Source organism: Artemia franciscana, chromosome 1 (genome assembly GCF_032884065.1).
Source record: "Artemia franciscana chromosome 1, ASM3288406v1, whole genome shotgun sequence".
NCBI classification, from domain to species: Eukaryota; Metazoa; Arthropoda; class Branchiopoda; order Anostraca; family Artemiidae; genus Artemia; species Artemia franciscana.
Window position 1 is genome coordinate 33616192 of NC_088863.1, and position 24175 is coordinate 33640366.

General features: G+C 35.6%; 1 protein-coding gene across 1 annotated transcript in view; it reads left to right on the forward strand.

Moving 5' to 3' along the window:
- The window catches only part of LOC136028707 (muscle-specific protein 300 kDa-like), a gene marked incomplete in the record, with an annotated part of 463479 nt that overhangs the window by 270080 nt on the left and 169224 nt on the right, over nt 1-24175 (forward strand). Inside the window, 3 exon segments of the mRNA XM_065706609.1 lie at nt 16811-17023; nt 17293-17442; nt 19062-19172. Coding sequence (XP_065562681.1) covers nt 16811-17023; nt 17293-17442; nt 19062-19172 — 474 coding nt within the window.

The window sequence follows — 24175 nt, forward strand, 5'->3', positions numbered from 1 at the left end:
TGGTAAATTTAGGTTTCAAATCTCAGCATATACTAAGAACTCACCTATAACTCCCCTCCCTAACCTAAACAAGATTGGGGATAACCCATTGCAGGCTTATAAAATGTAATTCACTGTTCTTCACCAGATTGCCAAGGCCAATAACTCAAACTTGACTCCAACTAAAAGATATCATTTATCTTTTATTCCTAAATTGGTGGTGCCAGGTATAATTAAATATTTGATTTGCCTCTAGACTTTTATCGGTATTTTTAGATGAATATTGAATCTTCTTTTGAAAGAGTCAACAGAAACAGTTTTAGTGACAACTTCGTCAGACAGATCATTCCAGATTGAAGTACAGCTTCGGATGAAGCTGTTTGCCTTCGTGTCTGTCTTATTGGTTGAATAATTGGAGACACAATACGAAAAAGCTCTAGAAAAGGAGGCGAATTTAAGTACTAGTAGAAAACAGTCTTTGATGCTGCATCAAACCTCTCACAAACAGACTAGAGAGAGTCGTGGGGAATGACTAAACTTGTCTAATCAGCCCTATTTTGGATCTTTGTACCAGCATACAGCACCAGCATACAGCAGTGGGTTTCAACCGATAAATGTGGTTGTTCCAAGAGAGATCTGTGGAGAAGTGGATTTAAAGGAGACGAAGCTCGTCAACTTTCTTTATTGCTTCTTTCAAGAAAATGAAGCTGGGGTGTATGCGTGGTTTTGATCGGGAGATCATCAGCTCTTGTTTTCGATGCGCTGAATCTGACCATTAAGGCATCAAACCACTTTTAATTTCCAAAAGATCTGTCTGTAGTAGCAGAGGGGCTTTGATTGATCATCAAGTTTTGGGACGACTAAATGTGTTATGATGTCATCGGCAAGGTGATGCTGAGAGCTCGCAAGGTTATCTTTCATGTCATTTATGTAAAAAATGAAAATCATGGTCCCTGTATACTATCATTGGGTAAGCTTGACTTTATTCTATGTTCGAGGGAGTTCAACCCGTCAAGAACAACATGTAGTGAATGATCAGAAACAAAGCTTTCAATCACCTTTAGCAGACGTCTTCTGATACCATAAGTGTAAAATTTCTCTAGTAGGCCACGATACCATATTCTGTCGAAAGACAAAGGAATTTCGAATGACAATAACCTGATTTTGTATCCTTTTCCCTGAAGTTCAATCCACTCCACTATGCAATCAGGGGTGGCTCGAAGGACCAAGGCTAGGGGGATCCCATCATTTAAATGACTCCTAGGTCACATTATACGATCCGTGAAAATTTAATATGATTCTTCTTACTGAGGACTGCAATGTTTGTATTCGCCTGTTCTTCAAATTGGACCGCAGCTGGAAAACCTTGTTTAAGTCAGTGGCATCGGTAAGGTGTTTCTCATTCGCCAGCAACATAAGGAATCTAGTCGAATTCAACCTTGGCAGTTCTTAGCAAAATCTTAACAAACTTGAGCTTGTTAAATGTTCTTTCGGCAGTGGCAACTGCAATATGTTGCTGTTGCAGTCAATTTACAAAAGCGATTGGCTTGCTTAATCTGATGTTGCCGGCAATTTCCTTCACCTAGGACTTCTTTGAAGCAAGTAGCGCCATTGAAAAACTAAAACAGAACTTCAAACCCTACTTGAAAAGTAGTAGAATCTGGAAGTCGTTTTTGGTTTGGAAAAAACGTTGTTGCTAGCTTAATATCTGCAACTCAAAACCCTTTGTTTTTAAAGGAGGCTAAAGTTAGGATCAAAATGGCTGAAAATTGAAAAGGCAAGCTCTGAGATTACCTCCCATCACTGTGGTTAACCTTTCAAGGAGGATTCCAAAATGTTGTCCATAGAACTGATGCATTGAAATCTCGGCTTGACTCTGAGCTTAGCTGTCAAAACGAGATGGTTTAAGTCACCGACGACAGACAAAATCTGCCTCTAGATCGACTTCTCTCTTTCTGGCAAACACTTTTGTACTGTCTAAGAAACTGTTCATTTTATCCTTCGATATTCGTTCGAAAAGTTTCTTCATAGCTTCAAGCATATCGATTGCATCGATGATGTTGATCCCCTCTTCTGTTGCTATCCTGATCTTGTACATGCTTTTTCATAAAGATGAGGCAAATGATAAATTTGAAGTTTAGAATCCCTTTTAGAAGGCAGCTAGCTTGTGCATTTGACTTCACATTTGTGTTCCTTGTCTATTTTGTTTCCTAAAGGGCTGAAATTATTGCTTCAAACTAAATAATTAGTGCTTGTATGGTTTCAGCTCTTGTAGTTTACCAAGTCCGTAATAAGTTTCGGAGATTAAGGATGTTTTCAATCGAAGAGAGTTCTCTTTTAAGTGTGGCAAAATGCTTTGTAGATGAAGAGAAGAACAACTATATTTTGTCAAGGATATTAAAAAGCTCAACTATCCTAAAACGATGAATTTCCACTATGTTTTTATAATGACATTTAGTATGTGGGCCTGTCAAAGAAATTAGGGCACAAGGCAATCAGGAAGTTGAGATATTTCCTGCCGGGGTCCTTTAAATTTACCAGACATCACACTTGCATAGTAATAAGACTGGTAAACTAGTTTAACCAGCGGAATTCCTTTCCTCGACAATGTTCCTATTATCCTTTCTGTCATACCCTGCCCGATTTGGTCATTAGCCTCGCTAACATCTAATGGTGTCTTTCTGTGTCCCTTCCGAGCTGGTATTGTGGATTACACCTGCAAGCTTATCAGAATGTGAAGCGTCGGGTACCGTATCACAGAATTAGATTCTGAATTCAAAACTTCGTCGAGGATCTTCTCCCTTACTTCTGCTGAAAGAAATGCACGAACTCGTTCTGAAGAATTATGGGTAAATAGGTAAATTTGAATGGTCTATATTGGGTATCAAGAGCTGTCAAATTTCTTGCTAGAAGTTGAACAATTTGAACGAAGTTGCCGTTTTGTTCCTCAATTATCATAAACCCATTGCCATGTCTTGCTGGGGTTCCTGTAGCGTCGAAAACAAAGTTTCACAATTTTTATGTTTGTCTCTTCACCTTTTGCTTGCTGCAAAACCTCTGTTCGAATTTTTTTATGAAGTAAGAAATCCACATAGCACTATTATTGACAAAGGGACAAAAATAGAACAAAGATGCTTTTTGTGACTCAAAAGAAAAATGACTTGCCAATTTCCCTTTCTTTACGTTTTCTTTGCTCTTCATTTTGTGTCATTGCCGCAGACCGGCTTTTACCCAAGCTTTTTCGAATTGGTCGCTTCTGGGACCACTGGAGAAAAGGAAACACAGGAAGCAGAAGGCAGCATCCGTCTTAATATTGTATTCTAAGAAATGGTAATCCTCATACCATCCCGGATAAAAACGCCACGGTTTAATTTTGATTGAGACCGCATGAAATACGGTACTTCCTTAGGCTTTCGGTAGAGATTGGCTTCCTTTTTCCTGGACTCTTGTGAACTATACTTTCAAAATCGTCGTTTCGAGTTTTGACAACAAATCCATTAATTGTTGAAATACTAAGAAGTTCTTCAGTGAAATTGACTGTTGACTCTTTACATACCTAAAACACAGAAGATGATGTAGATTCCATTTCCAGCAAGATATCTCTTACATTCAACGTAAAATTTTTCCAGACAATCTTAACAATGTCATTGGAAACAACAACTAATGATATAATGTTTTCCAGCTTGGTAAAACATGTAAAAAATATCTTGTTGGGTCTTTGATCGGAAACGTCTTTCCCTATATTTGACTCTGTCAATCTGTGTTGATCGATGGCGTGACATCAAAATTACCGCAAAGAGTCCGAGAGGCACAAATTTGGAATAAATTTCTTTTCTAAATTCTGTTCGTTAGTAGTTTTAACGTTGCTCACTACTTTCTTCCCTTGTAAAAACTTAACTCCCGCCTTGAATGGCGGGAATTTGAAGTTTTCCAGACAATCTTAACAATGTCATTGGAAACAACAACTAATGATATAATGTTTTCCAGCTTGATAAAACATGTAAAAAATATCTTGTTGAGTCTTTGATCGGAAACGTCTTTCCCTATATTTGACTCTGTCAATCTGTGTTGCTCGATGGCGTGACATCAAAATTACCGCAAAGAGTCGGAGAGGCACAAATTTGGAATAAATTTCTTTTCTAAATTCTGTTCGTTAGTAGTTTTAACGTTGCTCACTACTTTCTTCTCTGGTAAAAACTTAACTCCCGCCTTGAATGAGCTGTCCCAGAGTTTTCAAAAGCACCCCTGTCCTAGGGGAAAGAATTCTGTCTCACAAAGCCAAGTCGTGCTTGTAATTTTTAATCGTTGTATTCCTCACACCTCGTATTTTAATCGAGTTTCTTTCACTATCCTGTATACACTTCCTTTGAAAGGGTCTCGTAGGGCTCCTTTTCTGTGAATTCTAATTACTTTTCCATTGGGCTTAGAAATTTCTTGCCTTCTCTTCCACTCGTAGTCAAAGTTTGACCGACAATACATGGGCACAACCTTAGCTTTTGCTTTGTTCTTTTCATATTATTTTGTCAGGCTTCATCTAAATTTTCCCACACTTCTGGACCATCAAATATAAATAAATCATATGCGAGCGTAAACAGATTCTTAAGGCCAGTTGCTAGTCCCATTAACCATTGAACCATAAACGACTCTGTCTAAATACAAGATTAATAAAAAAGAAAAGTTAACCGATAAAATAAAATGGTTCTATTCTATTTACACGCAAATTCAGTTTTCGGTTTCTACGATTGAATGTAAGCAAGGCTAAAATCAGCCATTTCTCGACTGAGAAGTCTAAAAATCCTAAAGTATATTCAGAAGAAGGAAAATACAACGTAGACCGTCACTGACTGAATTGAGCACCTGGTAACTGGATAATGCTAAAATAAACGATTTAGATTACTTTAAAAAAAAGTAGGAGCTAGATATAACGACCAGACAATAACAAATCATACGCGGGCATAAGCAGATTTTTAAGGCATAAGTTGCTACCAGTTCCGGTCCTTTTGAACCTGGTTTAATTTAAACGACTCTATTGAAAAATGACCTTAGAACATTAAAGTAAACGATAAAATAAAACAATTCTATTTTATTTACAATCGAATTCGGTATTTAATATCTGCATTTGAAGGTAAATTTTGTGAGAATCAGCCATTTCTTTACCAAGAAGTTTGAAAACGTAAATCTTTCCACGAGAAGGAAATACAGCTTAGACTGTCTCAAAATTAAGTTCCTGGGTCCTCAATGAGGTCAAAATAAACGACATATAAAATTCATAAAAAACCATGGGATGTGAGTTCCATATTGTTGTTCTTCTGAAAGTTCGTTAGACTCCAGATACTGATAAAGGGAATGATTTGAAATTTTTTTGAAAACTTTTTCAATGCAGGGAGAGGAGGCTGATATGCCTATAAGAGTCCACGCTCATTGGATCATATTCTTTTAGGCATAGGAATGACATAGACATATTTCCATACTTATGCAAATGTTCCAGAGTAAAAGTACAGCTGGAAAAGCGATGACAGAAGTTCAGCCAACTTGGCACTGCAGGTCTCCAAGACAATATTAGGTATATTGTCAGGACCCATGGATTTTGTCACATCAAGACTCTGCAGAGGGCGAAGGACCTTAGGAGTGCAATAGTTCACATGATGAAGGACAGCTGCAATGCGATCAGGAAAATCAGGAACTTCTTTACCGTCGTCTTTCAGATTTGAGAGTTCGGCAAGCACCTTAGCAAGAACTTCGCACTTTCCCTGCGAGTCTTGGATAATAGTGCCGTCGCTAATTTTTATGGAGCGAATTGAAAGGAACCAGTCCAATTTCTAGAGAACCCAATCGTCCGAACTGTGTCCTTAAGGACTTTTATGAAAAAAATTCTGTCCTTTTCACTCTTTGCAAATAGCCGTCATTTGTTTGCCTTTTGTTTTACAGGGATAGCTTTCTCATAGTCGATGTGAAGGTTGGAAGGTTATATATAGTCCCGATGATCACAGACTTATTTGGGAGGATCATCCTAGCCCGCAGAGCTTCTTCGCCCTGCTGAGTTTTGGAGATTCAGACATGAGTATGGTATATGGCTCTATTATAAACGAAAATACCTGCTCCTCCATGTATTTTTATTTATGGACTACCATAAATAAGTCCAAATGGATTGTCTGTGGGCGTACGAAAGGTTGTTAACAAGAGGTCAGTTTGGTCCGATGTTTATATTGATGAATTGTAACCATGTAAAAGACATCTTGTCGGATGGTTAGCCCAACGAAGGCAAAGAGATCCAAAGATTAGCGTATTTCGTGGATGAGGAAAGGAGCCAAAACACCTTTTAATCATCCTCATTATTGGAGGTGGTGCCTCAGCATAGGTTGGAATTATGGAGGGCTTGAAGCTGAGCAATTGTATGAGGCCTCCCACCATTCAAATTGCGGACTAAGATTAGTATAAGCAGGGGCATTAGCTTATCATCAGCTCATTATAAACTCGAACTTGAACTAAATTACATATTTCCTGGGTCAGTAGGACACTGACAAATCAGGGGAAAATGAATTAAGTGGGCTAACATTACCCTCATTTTCAATTAACTAGCTCGGAAAATCACGCTCTGGTCTTGTGAACTTATGAATTCATAGGCAGGTCATTTTTACTGTTATATTCAGAAATATATCAAAGCCTTTAAAGTCGTTTGAACATAACTAATATACTGGAGAAAAATGACATTTATCTGATAATTACGGCCAGGGGCCTAACAATTCCCTTTAAAGATAAATGGCCATCACATTGCCCCACTGGTCAGAGTCTCTAAGGATAAAAAGAAAACCCAAAGCACAAGACAGCAACTTCCAAACTTCAAATAAAACTTTCCAGTTTTCCATCTCAGGCCAATGCCGATAGTGCAGCAACAGAAAATTTTTGTCTCAGGTCTACTGCGATCCAACATGTCTCCAATTAACATCATTTGGGATAACGAGCTGTAAAGCCATCGCAGCTAAGTTTAGGGTTTTGAAGAAGGGAGTCCCCCAGAATCGTGGAAAATGATCGTGCTAATATATTCATTTATTTATGCTCTGAAGCATGGGCGCTCCGAATAGCGGATGAAGATTTGCTAGATGTTTTCCAGAGTAATTGCCTACGGATTGTTCTGGGTATCCGACTGACTGATCGTATTTCAAACAGTTGGCTGTACGAAAAGTGTGGTTCAATCCCACTTTCTAAGGCTATAATGCAAGAAAGTTTGAGATGGTTAGGGCACGTTCTGCGGATGAAGGATGACAGATTGCCGAAGATTTTCCTTTTCGTTCAACCTTCTAGGGCTAAACGGAAAGCAGGACGTCCTAGTCTGAGGTGGGAGGATGTCATAAAGAAAGATTTAAAGGAAATCGGAATTTCTTGGGAGGGTTTAAAGAGTGAGGTTTGAACAGACTGAGATGGGGGAGGAGCATGCGTAGCTGTGTTGGCCTCAGTCGGTTTGGTGCTGTGGTGAGTTGTTAGTAATAGTAGTAGTAGTTGCATTTATGGGGCTTAGCCTGCGAGAGGAATTCATATACCCACCAAACCACCACCAAAATAAGAAAAAAAAGGACAAACAACTTATGGGTTCTGGATCATTACTTATCAGGAATTTATATCATAGTTAAACAAGGAACTTTCTCGTCCTTTGAATTTACATTTGAGGGAAACAAAGAATGGAGTATACGGGGTAATATCAGGCGTCATGAGAAAATGGCTCAACTAGCCTGTTTACCTTCAACGGTAAAAAGCAGCCATATCTAAATCAAAACAAAAATTACCAAATGACATCATTTTGAATTACTTATGGTAAAAGACACGAAATGTCAGAGTGCAGATTAGAGTGAAGGAGAATTGGGTACAAACCTCAGGAAACTTGCAGTAACTTTTTCTGGGTCCCACCTCATGAGACGGTCATGGAGGGAATAAGTTGTTAACACCAGCACAGGGTAAGAATGGTGGAAGGGGCTACCGGGTAAGGGTTTGGGGGAATAGGTAATGATGGGTAATGGGAGAGAGTAACTCCCAGGTACCATAGTTTGGAAAGGGAAGGCCTAGGTAAGGTAATCAGAACTGACCCAACAGCTGTGAATTTAGGGAACTGACTATCATCCCTGACTTCCCGGATGGACTCCTCGCTCCCGATAAATCGGGACCAAATGCCTCAGAAAGTTGATAGGACAGATCTCAAATGTTTTCACATGCTCTTTCATTCCAACCACATCTTCAATGCAACCTGACTTTTCCAAAACCCATTGTAGTCCTTCTATATCTGATTCCCAGTCGTCTCTTTTTTCTTCGCTAAGAGAGTGGAGACCACCTCCTTCTTAAGCCCTTTTCTTCTCTTCCAGTTTGGAGCTAACAAATATAATTTGCCTGAAATATTACTGTCTGCCATGGTAGACTGCAAATAAATTATGTCTTTTTTTGCATTCCTTTTTTATATTCTAATTTTTCTTAATTCCTCTGTTAAACAAAATAAAAACATCACCAAATGGGAATTGGAGTCTGCTATTTTAGACTGAATTTTTTAATTGAAGTTCCGTTGCGCAAATTTGGTCTCTGTTTTAGCTTTTATTTTTGTTGAAGAAATAAATAATTCAGTATTGAATGGGAACTGAATTCCCACATTTAGTTTTCATATTGCACTCTAATTTCTCGAGCTTTTTGAGGAAATGCACGCACTCTAAATTTATTTTCAACTTTATCTAGCACACTCTCCCTCATCCTTGTGCTTATTTATCGGTACATGATCTTAGTGATGCTATATTTGAGGTTCATCTTTTTCTAAAAGGTGACACGAAATATCACAAATTTCATAAATATTTTTATTAAGAACCGAAATATTACCTGTCTCATTTTCTAGACAGGATGGTTTGGTCGATTTCATATCCCTCATACTACTACGGAATGCCATGCCGACCCCCATTTTCACCGAAGTATTATATGTTTTCTTTCATACGATGGCCTGGCCACTTCCGTATCCCCAGCTTTCCCACAAAACACCACATGCACCATTGTTGTCACCAAATTCATACCATTTTTAGAATTCGAAGTTTAATACGTCTAAATCTTTCGAAATCAATCCCTAAGAAAATTATCCTCGTGATTCAACGGCCTATAAGTTGCCTGTGAAGACAGATCACTCACCGAAATTCCTTACGTGATTTTACTAGTCAATCCATGGTTGTCATAAAATCTTGGGGATATTTTTCACAAGCCTCCCTACAGACTTTCCATCTTGTTTGTCTCTTTACGGGCTCTCGTGCACTATCGTGTCCCTCCTTACGTGCCTCTCTTGCCCCGTGGTCAGTCTCCTTATATTTGTTCATGTTTTCCAACATTTCCAGGTAAACTTTTCGAAGCTAGACTGGCGGGAACAACGGCCTGAACTACCACTCTTACTGCTAGTTGGTCTCTGAATCTGGAAATTCGATATCTTCATGCTCAACTCTCCGTTAAAAATATAATCAAAATTTCTCAGCTAAATACGAAAACATGTATCATGTTTGTTCGTAAGGCAGCCTTTTCATATAATCTGGCCAATGTGATAATTGCCAAGAAACAAAAATGACGATACGCCATATCAGCGATACGACGAAATGCGATATTTAAATAATATCTCAAATTTCTGGGAATATCGGCACTGAAGTAGAAAATATCAATTTAATTCGCTGAAACCTATTTTCCGAAGCATGAAATCGCAAGGATTGTGGAGGAAAACACTAAACTCGCCGTAGCACCAATCCGCCTGAGGCCAACACAGCTACGCACGCTCCTGCTCCATCCCAATCTATTCAAGGCCTTCCTCTTTACATCCTCCTAGGAAGTTTCCATTTCCTTTAAATTTCGCTTTAAGACATCCTCCCACCCCATAGAAGGACGACCTGCTTTCCGTTTAGCCCTAGACGGTTGGCCGAAAAGGACAATCTTTGGCAATCTGTCATTCCTCATCCACAGACCGTGCCCGAGCCATTCCAACCTATCTTTCATTACAGCCCCAGGAAGTGGGATTGGACCACATGTTTCATACAGCCTACTGTTTGAAATACGGTCGGGTACCCAGAAAAATTCGTAGACAATTTCTCTAGAAAACATCTAGTAAACCTTCATCCGCTTCTTGGAGTGCCCATGCTTCAGAGCGATATTAGACCACTTTCATCTCTGTACCTTCCAATATTCTAACCTTGATTTGCATATTTATCCTCCTATTTTTCCAAACTTTTTGCTGCTGTGATATAACACCCTGAGCCTTTGCTATTCTACTTTTAACATCTTTACTAAAAATTCTACCAAGGGAAATGAAGCTGCCCACCTGATCAAACCTTTCATTACTCAACGTCACCTTTTCATCTTCACTTATTCCTAGAATTAGCGAATTAGTCTTCTTATCATTAACTATCAATTCTATTACCCTGAATTCGCAAAACCTCTAAAAGTTCATTCATTTTGCTTATACTTTCATCTAGGATTCTCAAATCATCTGCATAATCTAAGTTCAGGAGAGTTTCTCCTCTCCCCATTTAATTCTATGGTCTACCATTGCCTCTCCTGTGCTCCTTAAGACAAAATCCATCAAAATGATCCATTTAAAGGGGGATAGAACACAACCCGGCTTAACTCCTGATTTAATACTAAACTAGCTGCTAACCTTATTTCCTACCTTAACTGTATCAGTATTATTCTCGTGCATAGCACTAATCACTTTAATGTATTTGTCTGGCATACCATATAAGGATAAGATTTTTGCTAAAGCTCTTCTATCAACAGAATCGAATGCTTACTCATAATCTATAGAACTGAGGACCAAAGGTATTTGACAGCTAAGGCACTTCTCAATTATTAACCTAAGAGTGAAAATTTGATCCACACATCCTCTACCTTTTCCAAAGCTGCACTGTTCTTCTCTTCTCACATAGGGAAACTACCCTGCATAACATCCCTAATATCTATTCAAGATATTGGCTACTCTACACGGCAAATACTCCTAACTTGTTACAATGCAACCTCCATACGGACAGGTTACATAAAAAAGGACAGGTCTACCTCACTTTCTAAAGAAACTCGCGAGGAAATTCTCGCGAATTTGGCGTATCAAAAATAATCTTGTATCCTGATTAATGCAAAGCCGAGTATTTTTTACCCTTAGGTTAAACGAGATAGCAGTGTATTTATAGTCGTGCAAAACACAATTTATGTACAGGAGAAAAAGGATATTTAGATGATAATTAGGGCCAGGGGTCCAACAGTGCGATAATTTGGATTTATAGTCTTGGTGTACCTCTACCTTTCCTAAAATTGTATCAAAAACTATAAGACGTGATCAAAGTTACTATAGTGCTCTGGTGGATTTTACTGTTTTTCAAGCAATCAATATATTCATAATTTCTCATCAAGTTTCAAAAATTCTAAATAAAAATAATCATTGGAATGAAGTAACTTTACAACTGATAAACATCATGTAAATTGCCTATAGTAAATATGTTCCACTTTGCCACAATATAGGCTAGAAATGACAGTGCTAAGTATGGGACACGTAAAACTATTTAACTTCAATATATGTTGGCAAGGTATGGGTAGCCTGTTTCAGTTCCACTTCAGTTTGCTGACGTGGAATTCAGTTTTAGTGAGAACATCTTTTACCAACAGACTAAATACCCGAATTGGAACCTAATTTCGTCGATTACGTTAAACTTATTGTCTGCTAGAACCGCCCACACGCGCAGTGGTGTAGTGGACAAAAATTTGTGTACCTGTAGCCATCTGGGTGCAATATTTCTGTAGTACAAGGAGAAACATTTAATTGCCACAAGGTACTGAACGCATTTAATATGCACTTAGCGTAAGGAGGGTAAAGGTTTGATTCTAATTGAATAAATAAAAAATGAGAAAGTAAATTTCTTTTTATAATAAATTAAATTGAATAAGTAAAATTTGAATTGTGTACTATATGTTTTCATTTCAATGCTGTAATAACTGGGAAAGAGAATATTTGTATTATAATTCGCTTTCGGTGAAGCGCGAATGACGTAGTAGGCTCTAGATTTTTATTAAACAAAAAAAAACAAGTTTTTTTTTAAATGAAAGTAAGGAGCGACATTAAAACTTAAAACGAACAGAAATTACTCCGTATATTAAAGGAGCTTTTCGTCCTCAACGCCTCGCTCTTTATGCTAAAGTTTTTTAAATTTTTAAGAAGTCGAGTTAAGAGAAAGAGTCAAACTTTAGCGTAAAGAGCGAGGCGTTGAGGACGAAAAGCCCCTTTCATATACGGAGTAATTTCTGTTCGTTTTAAGTTTTAATGTCGCTCCTTACTTTCAATTAAAAAAACTTATTTTTTTGGTTTAATTTCTGGACGTTTTTAAATTAATGCATTTTTTTATCTTGGCTCTCCGCGAATAAATAATTAAAACGAAATTTGCATATTAATTTTTTTGGGCTAAATGGGTTTTTCATAGTTATAATTGGAAGATTTTGAGAAAAAAGGAGTGAGAGAGGAGGCCTAGTTGCCCTCCAATTTTTCTATTACATAAAAAGGCAACTATAACTTCTAATTTTTTACTAACGTTTTCATAAGTAAAAAATATACGTAACTTACGAATTAACTTACTTAGCGAACTTCTATATTAGATGTTATATTGTGTATATGAGGGGGCTCACCCCTCGTCGATACCTCGCTCTTTACACTAAAGCTTAAATTTTGTCCCAATTCCTTATGAATGACCCTTGAATCACAAAGGCCGTAGAATAAATAGTTTGAAATACTAAAAATAATTTAGTGTAAAGAGCGAGGTATTACGAGGAGGTAAACCCCTCATATGCGTAATAATTTCTGTTCGTTTTAAGTATTAATGCTGCTCCTCACTTTCAGTAGAAAAAACTTTTCATATTTATTTTTTCATTGTTTTTTTAAATAATGCTAGAAAATCCTGCGCCCCCTCCATTGAAAGTCTCTTCCCCCATGAGAAGTTCTTCCATGGACAGATCCTCCCATGTAACCCCCCCCCTCAACTCTCCCCCCCCCCAAACCAAAAAAAATCCCCCTGAAAACGTCTGTACACTTCCCAGTAACCATTACTATATGCAAACACAGGTCAAAGTTTGTAACTTGCAGCCCCTCCCACGGGGACTACGGGGGAGTAAGTCGTCCCCAAAGACATAGTTATTAGGTTTTTCGACTATGGTGAATAAAATGGCTATCTCAGAATTTTGATCCGGTGACTTTGTGGAAAAATGAGCGTGGGAGGGGGCCTAGGTGCCCTCCAATTTTTTTGGTCACTTAAAAAGGGCACTAGAACTTTTAATTTTCGTTAGAATGAGCCCTTTCGTGACATTCTAGGACCACTGAGTCGATACGATCACCCCTGGAAAAAAAAAAACAAATAAACATGCATCCGTGATTTGTCCTCTGGCAAAAAAATGCGAAATTCCACATTTTTGTCGATAAGGGCTTGAAACTTCTACAACAAGGTTCTCTGATACGCTGAATCTGATGATGTGATTTCCGTTAAGATCTTATGACTTTTAGGGGGTATTTTCCCCTATTTTCTAAAATGAGGCAAATTTTCTCTGGCTCGTAACTTTTGGCTCGTCTTGATGAAGTTTATATATTTAAAATCAGCATTAAAATGCGATTCTTTTGATGTAACTATTGGCATCAAAGTTCCATTTTTTTAGAGTTTTGGTTACTATTGAGCCGGGTCGCTCCTTACTACAGCCCGTTACCACGAACTGTTTGATAGTTAGGAAAGGAGGCATTCTTGTTTGTAGTGAAACTAAATTTGTCGTGAACGATCTTGAGAAGAAATAAGGTTAAACTAAATATTTGATATATAATGATGTCAACTGCTAAAAAGTCGGTCAGTCCAAAATTTGATTTTACTGCAGTTTAATTTTTTATTTTCAATGTTGTAATAAGTACGTAAGAAAATTTTTGTAATATAGTGCCATTTTCAGTAAAGCGCCAACGACGCAGTAGGTTTTAGACTTTTATAGTTAGGGAAGGATGAAGTACCCATACTCTTCTTTGAATTGATTTTTGTTCGTTTCAATCTTGATTCGAATATTTAATTAAAGCTTTATTTATTTTAAGGTTTATTTATTCGTTTATATTAGTATATGTTGTATGTTTGCTATGATTATATATTTAGTTTCTGTTCGTTTTGGGTTTCATTTATGCTACAATAGTAAAATATTTGTTTTTTTAATCTTTATTCGTTTCAAAATTTATTTATTCATTTACGTTAATACAACAAAAGAAAAAAAACAAAAGCAATACGAAACCAGAAGAATGGAACAACAAGAATAATGCAAGATGAGATAAGAAAACTAGAAACAAAATTTTTTAAAAGGAAAACCGAAAGCAATTGACCCCCCCCCCTCCCAAACAAAAAAGCAAACCAAATGTATTTAAGCTACTCCAGTCAAATCCAGGTAATAAGATTTCAGCCTAATGCTTTAGTCTGATTTTCTTTAGTTTCATTTCTTTAGTGTGACTTTTATGTTTGGAAATTTTTTATGTATTCCGTATTCAATACAAAAATTGTCTTTCGTTTTCGTGCTCCATACTGCACATTTTAACTAGCTGACGATACAAATCCCAAAATAAATTATTAAATGCGCGAAACTTGCGGCTTGGATTGTTGACACTGATAATAATTGTATGAAAGTACAGTTAATCTGCATTTTAAAATTATCACTGACTCAAATATTTTTACTATCTATATTTGTGTGGTTTTATCGTGGTTTAGAGTGATGCAAGAAATTTAAATGATAAATACCAAATAACGAAATTATATCTATAATATAGATATAGGATAAAAGTTGAATGGTATTTCATAGATATACAAATAAATATGCTCTTTTTGTTTTTATTTATAATACTGTCTGTTGATGATACTCATCTATCCCCTCATTGGTGCCAATTTTTTTACTTTATAAAACGTATAATTCAAGTATCCAAGGTTATTCACGCACTACCTATGTTCACAAACAGACAAATTCTAAAAGTTTACCATGCTAAAAAAAAAAAAATTCTTAAATCTGAGTAATTATTGCTAAACAAATTTAATTTTGGGGCATTTCGTAACAAATTAGCCAAATACAACGTCTGTCATTATGTAAAGATCCCTTGTGTTTATTTCATAGGGCTGTCCTTTGACGGTGACGGTGACCTGACGATGGCACCATAAGTGATAAAAAAGTCAACAAAAATACTCTTTTTACTCAAAAATATCTCTGTTAATTTGTTTATCTAAAAATACGTGTTTTACAGCTATTAAACATAAATAAACTCATCACGGAAACTGAACCCCTGAGAACATATTGATATTGTTGAAAACAAACTCGTTCACTTTCTTAAATTATCTGATTAAAAATTTAACTAGTACAACTTGAAATGTTTACTCTACTAAACGTTCAAAAAGATAGACAGAGTAAATTTAGCTCACCCCAAAAGTGGCTAGATCACCAAATGTGCATGAATAATTTTTAAGTTTATTTATTTTTTAATTTGCAATTATCCTGTTTTCACCTTCTCTTATATTTTTATTTCACTTAATGCTTTGCTTGTGCACAAAAATTCACTCGGAGGAGGCGGATGAATTCGAAAAAAGGCAGAAACTGCTGAATAATTGAAAAAGAAACATGCAAATATGGTACAATAGTTAGATTATTGATATTTGGGAAGAGACTGTGAGTGTAAAGGCCTCCTCTCCTTGGCAACTGTTTGCTTGAAAACTATAACAAATACCTCAGATGCAATCATGTTAAAACAAACAGTTAATAAACGACTATTATCTTTTATTCGTAACTTAATAATTATGTTACATACAGCGAAATAATTGCTATCGTATACTTACTTCTTGGATAATACTCCTGTTACGTGAGACCAAGGTGGATTGAAACCAAAATTAACTAGCCAATCCCACCCTTCCTCCCTGCAGTGGTATAAAGCCATGGAATAAATACTAGAGAAAACTGTTTTTTTTGCTAATTATAAATGTATATTTGTTTTTGACAAGAACAGTGCTCAAAAATCGTGAACTGAAAACCTATATTAGAGCAATTGTTGCAACTTTAAAAAATATTTAATCCTTATAAATAACCTCAACCCTCGCCACTGTTAAAATGTGCTGGATCTTATCAAAAAATTCACTCCTTCCCTATCGACTAAATTTTCGTTGCAGCCTTTGCATGAGTCAACAGTTAAAGCCATTTTGAAGAAGAAAAAATGCGCGTCAACATTTACATAAAACCCTGAGAGCTATAATTACCCATAACGCTTTAGTTATGTTCGAAAAAAACATTTATATAATATTTCAAAATTTACCTCAGTTGGGATTTAAAAACAAATTTCCTTTATAACGATATTTAACTGTTATTTAATAATGTGTTTGTTTTTTGTTTTCCACTTCTGAATTGTGTGGTGTTTTAATTAATAGACGCTTTAAATTGAATAATGTTGTCTTAAAAATTTAATCCATCGCACTGTTTACAATCGAGAATTCAAAATTAGAACAGAACACTAAAGACATAGAAAACTGGATATTTGTACTTGTCAGTCCATTTTGTATCTTAGTCTTCTCCCTTCCATAAAATCTTGTGGAACCCCTAACAATAAAACCCCCAAGGCTCTATGTATTTTTTCGCAGTCTCATCTTGCTTTATTTTTTATCATTCATGCAATTCATGGTTTCCTCAGAATATAATACTTTAACACAGTTTTCTAGTATTTTAGACTTATATCCTAGTGATTTTTTTTCAATATTTGAAATTATTATCCCCGTTAAAATTCTAAAATAAATGTCGCATTATTATTTAACCCTTTTAGGTGGCGCTGCTCCAAGAGATGACTGAAGAATGGGATCAATGTGAAAGGAAACTAAAGGATGTTCGTAGTTTCATTGAAAAGTCTCGTCAAAGTCTGGAGTCACCAATGAGCAAAAAACGTCCCTTGAGGGATCAGTTAGGCTTGCGAGAAAAAATCATTGGTGATATTGCCATACAAAAGACCAAAATGACTATGGCAGTGGAAAAATTGCAGGTGAGTCCAGTATTCCCTTTTTTCCTCTTAAGTTTATTTATCTGCTCGATAAATCTCATATTGATCTTCTTGCCCACACGACTGAATTTCTTGTTCCTAGCTGTTGTAAGTCAGTCAAGATCTGAACTCGGAAAGAAAATAGAGTTGCAATTTTCAAGGATTAAATGATAAAGATATTTGTTTATAGCATAGTAAATGCGAAGTATTCGGATATTTGAAATCAGTTACAGGTAAATAATGCTTTTAACTCCCGTGTTATCTTGTTTTAGGTTCATTTACGATCTGGAGTTCAAGGCGAACCTGATGTAATTAGTACTAGTGAAGAACTAAAAAGGGGCTTAGAGATCCTTCATCAAGATATACTTGCACAAAATCGAAGCTTAGAGGCAGCAGTATCCCAGTTAGACACATTTCAAGAGGTTAGTTTCATAACCACGCTTCTATTTTCAGTTCATAGTTGGATGAGTCTTTGCATAGTTGGATGGTTAAAACCCATGTTAGATCTTTATTATTTAACAATATTGAAGAAAATTAGCTCGTTTAATATTTCTGAGGATAATCGAATCTTATGTTCTTCCTCTTCTTTGTGTGTGTATCTTTTGTCGTGGGTTGGCCTATACAAGTAAAATATTCTTGTGACTAGAGTTAGTGAGGTCTAGATACCTTCCATAAAATCACGTATTTTAACGAAATTGCTTTTGTCAGCCATGATATTTCTATACCATATAATATAGATAGAAATCCTGCAGTTATGTTCCTCTTGTAGCAATTCTTGCAGCAGAGAGGAAGTGATTATTTCTCTTTGCTTGATCAGAAAAAAAAAATAAAATGGTATATTTGTAGAAAATTTTCTGTCTACGGCCTCTAAACCTTGAAAAATGAAATTACCTACTGCTACAATATTGTATTTGTAGCATAATTTCTTGTGGAATGAATCAGATTCTTAGGAATGTATGTAGAATCCGAAATTTGCTTAATTTCGGATTATAGGTTTTATAGAAACAATTTTATTGCAGATCCTTTTGTTAATCACTAAGAATTGTATGATGAGTCGTATGCAATAATAAAAAACTGAACCAAAGAATCTGCGGATGTCGTTACTTTGTTGAAGTGCATTAGTAAGAGGGATTAGGTTCAGAAAAAAATTATAATAATAAAGTAGATCTATTTTGTTTAAGGATTAAAAAAATCAATTTTAGCAAATATTTGAGAAGTATGGTCGGCCATATATTGTGAAAATAAATTCAAGAAGCAATCGGTTGTTATGCGAAAACACGGAATATCATAAAAGTTAGATATCGACAGCGGATTCTGTTTTTTTTTCAAATAGAGTATGGTTACTATTATGCTGCTATTATTTCATTATATATTATTGGAAGTATTAATTCATGTTTTGTAACTTCTGATGATGAGTCTCCTTTTCAGTATTCTATGAGGAATCAATAAGAAAGTCTTTTTGTTCTATAATATTAAAAAAATGTTTTCCAGAAAGTCTCACAGAAAAAACTGAATAACAAAACATTAAAACCCCAAGAAACTGAAATGAAGTCGTATTATAAATTAAACTTAAGAAGAATAGCATAACTGTAAATGAATCATAAGAATCAAATGGAAAAACTAGTCAAACTTACAAAAAAGTAAACACTATTAATGAGCAAATAGACTTAACGTGAACAGAAATTAAAATGAATCATCAGGCTAAACGTGAAGGAACAGAAATTACCACAAATAGGAGCGGAGTCACTGCTTTGTGGAAACCCCTTTAAGGTATCTGAATATTTTGTTGTTTTTTTTTTCTTGTTTTTTCTTCTAAAACAACAACAAAAGAATCAATTCTAATCAAGTTTTGAGGAAAGACAACTTATGAAACATATGCCAAGGCCCGCCTCATTTGTATCTTTTTTTTTTAGTCGCATATGGAAATAAAATCGATGACCCCCTGATAATTGGAGAGCTTTTTTTCAAGTTGCCCATATTTTACAGCCAAAACTTACATCGTATTTGTTGAATAGCACTTTTTACTGTGATCTAATTTTAGGAGATACAAGACCTTAGATCTCAGTTGATATCAGCTGAGCAGCACCTACGAGTTGTATGTAGTTCAAATTATCTACCTAAGGACCGAGAGACAGCAATTACTGAGCAAAACGTAAGTACCATTATGAAAGTTCAGATTCAATCGAAACTCAGTGCATATTTTTTTTTTTTTTTAATTTCACGGAATTACTTTCAAGTCTCTCAAAAAAGAGACTAAAGGTTCTGTATTTTCAACTTTGTCAATTTCAGCCTCCGTGATTGATTATAAGACTATTTAATGCTTTTTGCTGTTGCTTGCTAGTTTACTGCTAATCGTTTTCAATGCTGTGAGCTGGCTGTCCTGCACGTTCAGACTTTGCATGAATCTTGCTTCCAGGTACCAAGGCTGTTCAGGTAAGTAGTGGAAATATATATGTATTTGTAATTACAATTTCTTATGATCTTTTAAGGTTGTTTTTATAAAGAAAGACTTTCGGTAAAAATGTTCCTACTAAACTATTGCTTTATCAAGTATTTAGAAATCACAGTTTTTTTTTACTTGGAAATCTATGTCTTTCAATAGTTGATTTTTATATCAGTAACTGATTTTTGACTTCAAAAGTTCTTCGGTTTTTTTTTCTTTTTCCAACCTCTTAGAAGATGTTTGATGTTTTTTTTCTTTTGTTTTTCTAACGGATAAGTCTTTTGGGAAAATGTTTCGGGGAATTAAACCAATAATGGATTATTATTATATTTTTTATATTATACGTTATCTTTTTAATATATATCTTTATTGTTATATTTTTTTAAGGAATTTACAGGCACATCATGGCCTGGATAATCTTCTTTCTGCTTAAGTGAATAGACATTTTTTTTCTTTTATTTTACTCTGCACTCGTTTCCTTTCGATTGTTTGATTTTAGGCACTATTATTGCTATCTTTAAAAGACAAAATATCACAGATAGCGGTATCCTCACCCCTCACTCCCCCCTAAAAAGAGAAAGGAGAAAAGAAGCCTCTTTCATGGATTTTCACACTAAAGTATTTTCAAAGATATTTGATTATTAAAGTAAGTCCAATTTCTAACAACGATTTCTACTAAGCTTCAAACTTTTGATTTTCTTTTTTAAGGTTTTAGAATTGTGATAATCCCTTTCTAAATTATTTGCGAATATTTCTTTTTACGCTTTTTTATTTTATTCTGGCTAGCTAAGTTCCTGTCTGTTGGTTTTTTGAAGCACATACACTGTCGGTTTATTACTCTAAACAAATTCTATCCTTCCTATTTCATGCGCCGGGGACGAATGCTTTTTATTGGTGTGAATTAGCAAATAAGGTTGCATGTGTATGTATTTAGCAATTGTTTTCCCTTCTGAAGCGAATGGAACTGGCTCTCCAAATGCTGAGGGAGGGTTGCTCGAAAGATGAAAACATGAAACACATTGACTTTGCGCAAATAAATATATATGCACTCACATAATAGGTATTGCGCCCGCTTTTTGCTAGCAAAAAGGGTTATTCTTGGCCTTTTTGTACCCTCCATCTATTTAGTTCAAATTGTACCGGTCGGCGGTCTGGATCTCGAAAATGTAACGTTCCTTCGCTCAGTCAGTGCTCTAGGTATCGGCCACCATCAGGAACTCGGATCATCGGCCCTTGCGCACTCGTTATCATGGGGTCGCAGGTCCAGTTATTTGGTTTTATTTCTTTTTATAGTTTTTATGTTTTAGATTTTTAGTGTCTATATGTATTCCCGTGGCTTCAGAAATATTCTGCATAAATTTGCCATTATAATTTCATTTAGTTTATCTTATTTTTAGTCTACGTACACATAAAAATTCCCAAACTCTTGATTCTATGTACACTTGCAAAAGATTCATCTTTGCTGGCCTTTTGTTAACCCCTTCCGGCTTCTTAAGCCTCATAAATAACGAGCTTGGGCCTTTGGCCCACAGTAATAACGGTCAAGAACCTTTTGTTCTCACAAATAAGGCCTAACAATGTCTTCCTTCGCTTGCATAACTCGCTACGGTTTGTAGCTCTGGCTTTCGGCCCTTTCACACTGGTTAAAAAAATGCATCATGTCCAAATAATATAAAAACAAACAAAAAAACGCTTATTTCTCTGTCTGTAAACAATGTAGAATTTGTAGCTGCCAGCAATCTTGGTAAGGTGTGAAAACAGCAACCACAGTCCTCTGTTTTTAAGGGGAGCTATCTAAATGCGTTAATGAAAACGCATAATTACAAAGTTTAAAATTACGGATCTTAAGTCTTCGAGTTCTGGAACATCTCCAATGTAAAATCACTGTATCAAGGAACACTTAACATTTTTGAGTTGAGGTTCATTTTATGTTGATCGATTTGCTGCGCTTTTCTTGCAACCGAAGTTTACATGAAAAACTGGACGCAAGGAACATGCTGAAAGTTGATTTGATTCACGCGTGTTTTTTTGGTTTGTTTCATTAATGCTACATATCTTCCCGTAGACTAGAGTCTAAGTTTGTTTGTTTAATTTGTTTTTTTTTTTATTATTATTATTATCTTCCGGTAAATATTTAAGACGCTTAAATTTAAAATCACAGAAGATCGGCCTTTAATTTGTGGAACATGCGTACTTTTAAATCGATGGTTGACGGAACCTGCGTTAAATAACCGCAATGTTTTTTATTTCCTAGTTATTAGGCATATTTCGTTTTCAGGTGACTGTCAAAGTCCAAATGAATTTGCCTTAATGCCTGTCTACCGGGAGATCTGACCTTCTCTTTTACCAAAATGTCTATCCGAATCTTCAGGCACTTAATGGATTTCTGTATTTTGGCTTCATTCAATTTAATAGACTTTACGCAAAATTTTTGCAAAACTGACATTTATTTTATCTCTCTGAAGGATAACCGCCGGAAGAATTCTAGTTCTGGCTACTGGCAAAAACATCCAGTGTGAGGAAGCTCGTGAATTATTTTTTCGTTCCTCCAGGCCCCTCTAAAATTCATGTCGTACTAGATGGTCCCTTCTGAATTAATATAGTCGGTAATTGACAAATTATCGAATTATAAGACCGATTACTGAAAACGAATGAAGTTCTTTATAACATCATGTCCTAAACCTTAGGAAGACACAGCCCGTTGGCAATGAAGTCACTGACGGAGTCTATTATGCTTCCAATCTCTAGAACTACTGTGAAGATATCTAACAATTAGGCTAAATCACGGTGAAAATATTAGATTTTTTATTTTACTAAATGCTATCTCATTCTGTCAATGAATTCAATCTTAGGATTAAGAAGATCATTTTTGTTGTGCCTCTACAAGTTTACTAAATTTCGTTGTGGTATACAAATTTACTAAACTCCGAAACGATTAGAATTTTATGAACTTTATTTAGCTTGTAAAATGTTTTAGCCAATATTGCAAAAAATAATAATAAAAATCACCAGACACCTAATTTAATGTAGAATTTCAATGAATAAGATCAACTGAAAATTTAGTACCTTTCTGCCGTGGCAATTAAATATTTTTGCAAATTCAAATATTCTTATTTTTGCGATATTGTTTATGACAGTGTTAAAATCATGAAAAAATCATAAAATCATAAAAAAAAAAATCCTTCTGAAGAGACCGCAGAGATAAACTGCACATTGTAACAACATCAATAACAGTTTTTGACTACATTTATTTTCTCTTTCTGTTTAAACAGCAAAAACCAGCAAACATGAACTATTTAAGTGATAGTGTTTTCAGATATGTGCATAGTTGCTAATTATTTGATGATCTAAAATGGCTTTCCTCGACATTCAGCATTTTTCATATAGCATTTTTCTGTTTTTCTTACATATTTGTAAAAAACTATTGCTGTGTCGCTTTGCTTTAAGTAAGTTACATGTAGTTCTACAAAGTTATATGCAAACCTGCTCTTACTATCTGCTTTAGCACTGTTTCAATCGATTAAGATATTTTCTCTTTGTACAGTTTCAGCTTTACTGGTAGCACTTCCTTTTTACCTATCATATCTAATTTAAAATTCTGCATTATTCAAAATCTGTATCTTATGTACTACATTTTACCTCTTGGTTTTCAAATAAAAGTTTGGGGTTAAGGACAAAATCTTAGCACTTGATTGTATTTTTAAGCCTGGGAGAATTAAATGCAAAGAATGGGAACAAGGCTGAGCAAAGATCAAAGTAAAAATAGTTCTGGATGAACTAGTTTACATAATAATATTGTAAAATCAGCAACATTAAATTGAAAATTAGTTAAATCAATCGTACGCATTAAACAAATATATGGCATTAAGCATTAACTAGATCTATGTTTCATTGAAATTGTGAAGTGTTGCGGGTACCTTTGTTTAGCTTTGCCGAGCAAAGCGTTGCAAGAGCAACACTTTGGTTTTGTTTCTTCGCTTCGATTAAACGCTGAAGTTGTTAATCTGTCAGGATCTTAAAATAAATACTAGGTACACCAACTCGCAAAGTTTGCAAACCACTTATTGCAACTAGCAAAGGTTGCAAACTCCTCATCGCTGAATATGATTGTAGCCTAACAGCCGATTATTACTTACAAGTCCCCTACATGTCCCACTGGAACCAAATTGGGCTTACCGTCAAATACACCGCAAACAAATAACAGGTACACCAACTAGCAAAAGTTGCGAACCCCTCATTACCGAAGATGATTATGAGCTAAACAGCCAACTGCTGCTTAAAAGTCCCCTATCTGTCCCACAATTGGTATCGGTCTATTGGTATCGGTATATTTTGGGTTTCAGTGTGTACCTTACTACTGAAGTTGTCAACCTCTTTAAAATTTCAAACTGGTATATCTCATAAAGGAGTTTTTCTACCAAAAAATGGATGACATACACTTTGATCAGCTCATCGAGAGCTATCCACTGCCTTCGAAAAAAAACTATCTGTCTTAGTTCAAAAGATGAGTTTTTTACGGTAGGCCATGTTTCTAACGTCATCACTTAGAAAGGAGCAAATGATTAACTCTAATTTCTTTAGCACTGATAGAACTTTTAAACTTTAAGAAGCACATCTGATACCATTTTTCTACCGCAATCCCAAGTGAAAAAAACCGAATGATAAACTCAGCTGAAATCACGAACAGAAATGGCTAGAAACAATAGATTTTT